The following is a 9976-nucleotide window of genomic DNA, read 5'->3' as shown; positions in this document are numbered from 1 at the left end:
ATGCAATTAGCACTCTTCACTTGTTTCTTTCTGAGCCTTTTCAATTTCTGCTCTAGTACCACCAGAAGATACTACCTGGGTGCAGTGGAATTGTCCTGGAACTATATGCAAAGTGATCTGCTCAGTGTGCTGCATACAGACTCAAGGTAAAAATCCTCTGTCAAATATACAACATTGTGAAGATGTGACTTTGATTAGAAGAAGGTACAGACACTTGGCAAGGGTGTATAACTGATACTTAGTTAAACTGCTTAAATACTTTTGCAAGTAAGGTGTACATGATGTGTGATTATTTGCACCATGCTGCTTGCCATTTCTTCTTATGAACCAAGGCTATTCATTGATTTTTGTTGTTTGCTGTTGATTCTTTGTTACATGTTGCCGTTCCATAATTTATTGAGAAGGATGAGTAGACAGTGAGGAGGCAAGGAACATGGGAGAGGTAGAATAGAATTTCCCTTGACCTACCCCAGCCATCTAAAAAGAAATAAAACAGTGAAATTCTCAGGAGTATGCATTTGGTAAATTTTACTATGATATTTACCATGGCACCAGAAGCTATTCATCTTTAGAAAGGGGTTCCAGTTTATCTTATGACATTAGACCATTAAATGACCTTCTCAGTATTATGATGGTCATTGGCTTATTTCAATTTTTCTGCTTCTTCATTAATGTATTATACCTTGACTTGATAATGATTTGAAACCGAATTATATAGTAGTCTATAATTTTGTCACAGTACTGCCTGTACTTATATCTCCTTTGTTATTCTTTATGTTCCTCTCCTTCTACATCCCTCAATCTTTTCTTTTTCTACTTTAAAAAAATAGGGCATATCCTGATTTTATCTTTTTTTTTGTCAGCAAGTATCTTTTGGATTTATCTATCAGTTCTTTTTTCCTTTTTATTTCTTCAGTTTCTGATTTTTAATTTCATTAATCAATTCTTTCTAATGCTTTCCAAATTGAATGCTGAAATTACTTATTTTATATTTAACTTTGTTTCTTTTCTTGTAATTTTTGTTTTGAGTTATGTTTTAAGATAAGAGTCTCACTTTGTGGCCCTGACTGTCCTAGAACTCACTTTGTAGACCAGGCTGGCCTTGAACTCACCCTGCCTCTGCCTTCTAAGTGCTGATATTAAAGTTATGAGTCACCACACTGGGCTTTCCTTGTGTTTCTTTAAATATGTATTATAAAGACTTAAACATAACTAGGAATAAGAAAACAGAAAACTCAGGAGTTCAAGGCTATGTTTGGCTACATGGTGCATTCATGGCTAACCTGGGCTACTGGTGGCCCTGTCTCAAAATACCAAAATAGAGAAGGGGGATTTAAACACAGTGTATGTATTATAGTAATGTAAATCTACATGTAGTCATATCATAAATACTTTATATGTATTTTTGGTTTTGTTTTACTTTCTCATTCTTCCTTGATATCACCCACTCTTGTTCATTGTGCATATACACACATGTGTGCACACACACAAACACATAGACACACACAGAGTTTTGCGTAGTCATTATTAATTTTATAAAAATGGAATAGTATACATATTTTATATACTTTTTCACTAAGTAACACCTAGTAGAATTCTCTCCAGGTCAGTAGAAACAACCTTGATTCATCCTTTTAAATATATGTATAAGAGCTGGTTCATACAAATAAACATATTCATCTCATTACTATTTGGCATGAGGAGGGTCTCTATTCTATATCATTATGTACTGTGTTCATTCATTCACTAATTTACTCATTTTATTATACTTTGGGTAGACTTCAAGATCTTCTATTTTATTTATGAGTGTTTTATCATTGAGGTACAGTCCTAGACATATTTTTGTTATTTTAGTGAATAGATTCTCTGGTGGTATCTTGCTGGAACAAAGGAAATAGTTCTGTTTTATTTTTTTGTTTTGTTTTGTTTTTATATTTCTGGCTGACCTGGGATTCACTATGAAGTCTAGAATGGCCTAGAACTCAAAAAGATCCACTTGCCTCTGCTTCCTAAGTTTGGTATTAAAGAAAGGCATGAGCCACCAAAATCAGCTGTTTAATTTAAATTTCTAGAAAGTTGAAGACTCTTCATACATTTTGATTTTCAGAGCTTGGGATTATACTTACCTTTGCATCTACATTAGGAATAAGTCTTATGTAATTGCTTAATTTTTTTCCAGTCCTATATGCATATAATAATATTGTATCTTTAATTGTAGTATTTTATTTCTAATGAGATTCATCATCTTTTTAAATTCATGTTGACTATCAGAGCTGATTTTTCAGATTTTACTTTTTATATGTTTTACCCATATTTCTTTGGGGTCTTCTATTTTTTTAACTGTGAAAACACTTTAATTATGTGTATTCATTATCCTTTATTTATATTATAATTTCTCCTAAGATTATCTATCTCTTGCCTTTATAGCTTACTTATGAAAACACTTAATTTTTATAGTCAAATATAAATTTTTCACATCTTTAGATTTGACATTGTTGGTTTAAAATGTCTTTTACACCTCAGGGTTATATGTGTGTCCTTCTAGATTTTGTTGTAAAAATTTTACATTTTTCACTCCAATTTACCTTGACATTTATTTTGCATGGCATGAGAGAGTGATCTATTTAGTTTCATTTCCGTCTGTGTAAGTACCCTATTATAATAGCACCATCACATTCAGCTCTCTAGCTTTATTTTTATCATTATTATTGAGTTTTGGTTTTAAAGTTTGGTTTAATTTGTCATATAAATTGGTGAGTATTCCATCATTTTTATAAAATTAACTATTATTTAAAAATTAGGTAAGACTCATTTATGATTCCATTTGTTTTCAGTGAGATTTAGGATAGTGTTAACATTTCCCGTGGAAAGCTTTTTTAGTTTTAATAATTGCTTTGCTACAGTGTTTTACTTTTTCATGAGTTGTTTATATTGCCTCTAGTTACATGCCATTAAATTCTCGTGCCTTTGCTAGTTATTTGTGAATAAGCTTGCCAAAAATTTCCCTGTTTTGTTGGTTATAGTTCTTTGAAAGAATGAATTTGGAGGTTTTATTTTGTTTGATACAGGATCACATGTAGACCATATTGGCTTTCAACTTATTATGTAGATGAAAAAGATGACTTTAAACTTCTGAATCTCATGTCTCTATCTGAGTTCTGAAATAACAGGCGTGCATCACATTTAACATTTCTGAATTGTTTTTACATATTTCACTATTTTTATGTTTAATACTTGTTATCTATTGTTAGTTTCTTTTTGTTTATCTTGCTATAGATTCCAATAACTATGAAACGTAATATGTTCTTTCCTTTTTTCATCTTTGTTTAATGTTTTTTTTTTAATTTGAGGATATTATACATGAGTAAATTATATTTGCATCATTTTACACCCTTATTAATTCTTCCAACTTTCTCATGTCCCCCCAAATATTCCCTCTCAAATTTATGTGTTCATGGGTACAGAATGCCTGTTTTTCCCAGAGGACACTATCACAAAGCAGTCATTCTGGTCCTCAGGCTCTTATAATTTTTCTGCCTACTTTTCCATTATGTTCCCTAAGTCCTAGATATAGAGACTTTATTACAGATGTCCCATTTGGGACTGTGTCCTCTGGTCACCTATTCTCTACGTTATGACTAGTTGTGGCTCTCTCTAATAGACTATTGCACAAAGAAGCTTCTTGATGAGATATCATCAGAGCTGTACTTATCTATGGTAAAGATAAGTATTTAGAAGGCAGGTGGAAACAATATTACTCTAGTGGTAGGGTAGTAGTAGGTCCTCCCGTAGGGCTTATTTTTCTTCAGCTACAGGTTCTTCAAAAGGCAAAGACTTCCCTCCAACTGAACAGGTTTTAGATCCAATTAGACAGCTGTTGGTTACCTCTAAGACACTAGTGCTACTATTACACTATTGAGGCATCTTGCTGGTCTCATCATTGTTGTGGTACTTGGGCTTTACATCTAGGTATAACTGATAACTTTTCCCTCTTGGTAGCTTGCATAGCACTTTTGTCACTGTGAATGCTAGCTAGCCTACAGGGAGGGGGTTTCCAGGTTAGTACTAGCTAAATTCCTCCCAACTTCTGTGACCAAAGCTGTAATGTCTTAAACAATAGGATGTTATCTTCATAATTTGGCATGTAGCCAAGAGCAAGGACAATAGCCTATATTGTTTTGGGGAGTCTCTTGGAGCCCTCCCAACTAACAGATAGAAAGCCTTTCTTCCAGTTTTTCTTTCCCACTGTGTCTCACTATCCCTATTTCTAGAGCTCCTTCTTTCCCCTTCCCCAATGGTCCCTTTGTTTATTTCTGGCTTCTTCAGTTATTTCAAGGTACAGAATCAAACCTAAACATTCAGAGCTAAGATCCACAAATAAAGAGAAAACATGTGGTATTTCTGTGTTCCAGCTTCATCTATTTACTTGTGACTTTCATGGAGTCTTTTTTTTTCCTTTACAGTTAAATAGAATTCCATTCTGTATATTGAAAGACTGTGGCTAGCCCTAGCATGACTGGCATAGCTCTGGCAGGCCTCGCCCTTCTTCCCCATTCCCTCTACCTTGCTAAAACTCATTAAGTTATATTCCTACAGCTAGTCATCAAGGTCTGTTTCCTTATTTTGCCACTTCCTCCTCCCAAGGCTGATTACCAAGGTCCATCCTTCAAAGTATTGAAGTCCAGCAATCAAAAGCCCCCTTTGGCTCACCTAATTAACATGCCCAATTAAAATTAAACACCTCATTCTAACACAAGGTTTCCCATTTTACCTTTATATACCGACACTTGCCTCTGTGCAACATGTGTCTCCTCTCTATCCAGAGACATTCCTTTGCCCACCCCTTCCTTCTATCCCCCACCCCATTCCAGGACAAATACCTCTTAACACCCCTCCCATTCCTTCCCCTTTTACCATCTCCTCTATCTCCTGTCTTTGTCTCTCATTCCCTGCCCTCTGTTCCTCTGGGAAAAATAAAGTTCCTTTGTGCTGAGAACTTGGTCTTGGAGGGGGTCTTGAGCTGATATAGTTCCTTGTATACATACGCTACATTTTCTTTAACCACTTTGTCAGTTGATGGATATCTAGGCTAATTCCATTTCCTTGCTATTGTGAATAAAGCAGATAATGGGCATGGATATGCAAAACCTCTGTAGTATAATACGGAGTCTTTTAGGCATATATCTTGTAGTGGCATATCTGGTAAATATAGTAGTTCTACTTGTAGCATTTTGAAAATCTCAACACTGATTTCCAAAGTGCCTTCACCAGTTTACACTCCATGAATAAAGGTTCCTCTTTCCCACATCGTTAACAGAACTTGTTGTCTTTTTATTATTTATTTATGTATTTACTTACTTACTTATTTTGATGATGCTAGGCATTCTAATTGGGATGAGAAGGAATCTCAAAGTAATTTTAATTTGCATTTCTCTAGTTGCTAATAATGTTAAACACTTTTAAAAGTGTTTATTAGCTTTTGTATTTTTTCTAATGAGAACTCTGTTAACTTCCACAGCCTTTTAAAAAAAAATTGGGTTGTTGATTTTTTTAAAGATATTATTTACTTATTTTATGTATATGAGTACACTGTTGCTGTCTTCAGACACAGCAGAAGAGGGCATCAGATCTCATTACAGATGGTTGTGAGCCACCATGTGGTTGCTGGGAATTGAACTCAGGACCTCTGGAAGAGCAGTCAGTGCTCTTAACCACTGAGCTATCTCTCCAGCCCTGTTCATGTTTTTTTTTTTTAAATAATACCTTCTTTTAAACTTTTTTTGATTTTAATATGATTACAACATTTCTTCCTTCCCTTTCCTCCATCTATATTCTCCAATATATTGCTCTTTCAAATTTATAACCTATTTTTTATTAATTTTCATTGCTTGTATATATATATATGTATATGCACATACACACACATATATATACATGTATATATGCTTGTATATGTATTTATATTTCTAAATATAACCTTCTTGGTCTGTATGTTACTTGTATGTATGTTTTCAGTGCTCACCATTGGATACCAGTCAGTCTGTTCTTTCCTAGGAAAGACTATTTCTACCCCTTTCAGCATTCCTTAGTTACTTGTAGTTATTAGTGTAGTGGTGAGACCTCCTGAGCTCTTTTCAGTCTACTTTGGCATGTCTATTGGTATCACCCTTGTTCAGCTTACATTTGGGAGGTTATGATGGTGATATTACTAGGGGGCACAGTCTCACAGCAAAGTCCATGATCCTCTGGCTCTTACAGTCTTTCTACTATTAGGCTACTTGTCCTGGGTTCTATAAGAAAGCAGGCTGAACAAGCCATAAAGAGCAAGCTAGAAAGCAGCACTCCTTTATGGCTTCTGGATCAGCTCCTGCTCCAAGTTCCTGCCCTATTTGAGTTCCTGTCCTAATTTCATTCAGTAATGAATAATGTGGAAATGTAAGCCAAATAAATTTCTTCTTCCCCAAGTTCTTTTTGGTCATGGTGTTTCATAATATTAATAGTAACCCTAACTAAGATAAATTAGTACAAGGATTGTGGGGTATTGCTGTGACAGACCAGACAGTTGTTCTGGGTAGGATCATAAAAGGGTTTTGGAACTTTGGGTTGGAAAAGTCACTGAGTGTTCATACCTCGATGAGCTGTTCTCTGGGAGTGTAAAAGTTAAGTATGTTAAGAGAAACGCAGCAGATAGAGGCCTGGATTATAAAGAACCAGAGGAAAGTTTAAGAGTCACTTAAAGACTATCAAGCTGTTACATATTTTGAATTAGGAATCTGGTTCTGGTCAGCTAGGGCTGAAGAGACCAGCATCATTAAGGTTTTTAATTTTTTTTTTTTGTTACTGAGAAATTGGTGGTGATTAGGAAGAGACCAACATCATTAAGGTGAAATGATCTGGGAAGTATTTTCTCAGTCAGTACATAGAAGCTGTACTCCATAGTCAACCAAGGTTATACCTCACACAGGCAGCTGAACTTGGTAATGTAATAGTTTCCCAGGTAGTATTGGTTTTGAAGACATAAAAGTTTCATGGATGAAGCCTCAGTAGCAGTTGGAGGCACAGAATTAAAGGGATCATGTGGAGAAGTTGAGGCTTGGCACCCTGAAGAGAGCCCAAAAGAGTCTATTGATGAAAGTGCATGCATATTTGCATAACATGTGTATTGCTGGTATACACACCACACACACACACACACACACACACACACACATAGTATAATGTCAATCTAGTGGCTTGGCACAATTTTTAGTATAAAATTGAATTAAGGAGGGTTGGGAAATGACTCAAACATTAAACAAACATGAAAAACTGTGTTCATATCAGTAGCAACCACATAAAAGATTCTAGCACTGAGAAAGCTGAGACAGACAGATCCCTGGAGCTTTACCACATACTCAGTCTATCTGAATCACTGAGCTCCAGGTTCAGTCTCAAAAAATGAAATAAAATAAGGTAAAATCCTGAGAGATGACCCAGTGGTTTAGTTGTTTCTGCTCTTGTTCAGAACCCAGGTTCAGTTCCCTGGATGGCTCACAACCAACCACCTGTGGCTCTAGGTCTAAGGGATGCAAAGCTCTCTTCTGATTTCTGAAGATACCTGCATTTATGTGGCATATACTCACACAGTTATGAACATATAATAAAGATTTTTTAAAGGTAAATAGATATAAAAATATAAAACATTAATTTCTGACTTCCATATTCACACACACACACACACACACACACACACACACACACACACACACACACACAGAGAGAGAGAGAGAGAGAGAGAGAGAGAGAGAGAGAGACAGAGAGAAGTACGCAGATACTACACACTCTAAAAGTGAATTTCCTATAGTATATAATTAATTAGCTTTTTATTATGCAGGAAGTCACATGTATTTACCAGAAAAAACAGTAGAATTTTTGCTTTAATGATACAATTTTATAATCTAAGTTATTTTGACAACAGGATAAGCTGACTCTAAACACATCCTGACAGACTCTGCCAAAGTTTGAAATAAACAGCTAAGAAAATTCAAATTTACATTATCTGTTCCTGCAGCTGCTCAGCCTCTTCTTAGCAAGGGTCAGAAAATATAATTGTTTTTCCATCTGGTTTTAGATAAAAAAGTGAAAGAACAATTCATGTCAGGGATAATTATTGCCAAGTACATTTGGCAGAATTATATATCAAATTCCAAGGGAAACACAAAAGTTAGGAGGAAACAAAATTTGTGAACCTTGAAACACTATGCCACTTACTGTCACTGAAGCTGAGGCGAGCAAATAAATCATGTTTCTGTTACAGTGGGAAATACCCTGAGAATCTCTCAGGCTGGGGAGCTATATATTATCTGGTACAGACTCATCCTAGAACTCAATAACACATTCTGAGAATACGAATACATATCTAGTAGGTCACTTTAAATAGAATTCTGAATTGAACCACAGCTTGCTGGTCCTGGACCTTTATTTTTTTAGCTCCTTCAGGGGAGGAAAAATAGTCTCTTCTGCATCTTTTTAATTTTTGTTTTGTGTGCTCATCTAAGAGCTTTTGCTAGAAAACTTTCTCTGTATATCTTCTTATCTTTTTTTCTTATATTCTTTTAAATACAGGGTCTCAGTGTGTTGTCCTGACTGCCCTAGAACAATGGAAATCAGGCTGGCTGTGAACTCCCAGTGATCTTCCTGCTTTTGACTCCTAAACAATCATGTACCACTACCCACACACAGCTCTCTTGTGTATCCATTTTTTATCTTAAGAGTTAGAAATGTTTAAAATAAAAGCACTGTGGTAGTTACCTATCTCTGGATATGGGTGTGTGAGTCTTCTTCACAAACAACAGAATATTTGGAGAACATACTAGTAGAACTAAGCAAATGAAATAGAAAAAAAGATAAAGGTAAACTAGAGATGGGTTGATGAGTATGAAAGGGCATGCAAAGGACTAAAGAGAATGAACTAGAAGGAGTAATAAACTCAATGATACAGGCATATAATAATGACATTTTATACATCTAGCCATGACCAAAGCTGTGGAAATTTTTAGAGATGAATAATATTAAAATATGCTTATATATACTCTTCTTTGCTGCTCAAGATAATAGCAGAGGGTAAGTAGTGAAGGCATTCTTCTTCTGATCTGCTGGTTCTTCCTTTCACAGGTATTAGCTATAAATTCTCAAGCAGCTGGCTCAGCTTCCATTTCATTAGGATACTTGAACTTTTGCTATTGGGACATTTGAACCCACCTGGCTTACTGTGTCAGAGAGGAGAATTATGAATTCCATTGGTGGGTCACTGGGGGGTCTGGTAAATCAAGGGGAATGTGCCCACTACCCCTTTACCATTCTATCATCACAGAGAACTGCTTCCATGCTAGATTTTCACCTTTGTCTTTTGACAGATTCTGCATGGGCAGAGTGAAACAGAACTAGTAGATTCCATGACCATTAGCTTACCAACAAATTTATTTGTATGAACAATGTTTCCTTGGTGTGACATAACATTATTATAGACTCTAGTTCTTTGTAAGGCTTAAGATAGTCAAATGGGTGGAGGCACTACACGTGGGAAAGACTAAATACCTAGATCATTCGTGTCTGCCTACCAGAATGAAGAGTATGGTCATTTCTAGCATGGAATGGATCTAAAGTAGTTAATGTGATTTGGAGAAGCAGGTTGATCTCCATGGTAGTCAGAGATATATTAGAAACTCAGTGAAGGGTCTCTTTTGCTAGCATTTTAGGAATAGGTGGCAACAGTAAATAGGTTAACTTATGTAAAGATTAATTAGCATAGATTGATATTTTGTTTATGTTGTTTTGTGCTTCTTCAACAATGGAAATTTTCTGATAGCACTAACATGTGATATGAAGATCTTTCTACCTTAGGGACACTCACTGGTATATGTCTCTTAATCTTTTCTACTAAGCTACTGACAAGAAAACTAAGGATTTCAAGCTTATATAATCTTATATAACAGGA

General features: G+C 35.4%; 1 protein-coding gene across 3 annotated transcripts in view; it reads left to right on the top strand.

Moving 5' to 3' along the window:
• F8 (coagulation factor VIII) overlaps positions 1 to 9976 on the top strand; it is a gene marked incomplete at both ends in the record, with an annotated part of 191009 nt that continues 181033 nt past the window's right edge. For all 3 annotated transcript variants that reach the window (XM_080909833.1, XM_080909832.1, XM_080909831.1), the window contains one exon: positions 1 to 146. In XM_080909833.1, coding sequence (XP_080765959.1) covers positions 1 to 146 — 146 coding nt within the window. The remainder of the gene's footprint in view (positions 147 to 9976) is intronic.

This window comes from Micromys minutus (genome assembly GCF_963924665.1).
Source record: "Micromys minutus genome assembly, chromosome: X".
NCBI lineage: Eukaryota > Metazoa > Chordata > Mammalia > Rodentia > Muridae > Micromys > Micromys minutus.
Note: the sequence above shows the minus strand (reverse complement) of the source record. Positions and strands in the feature narration are given on the sequence as shown.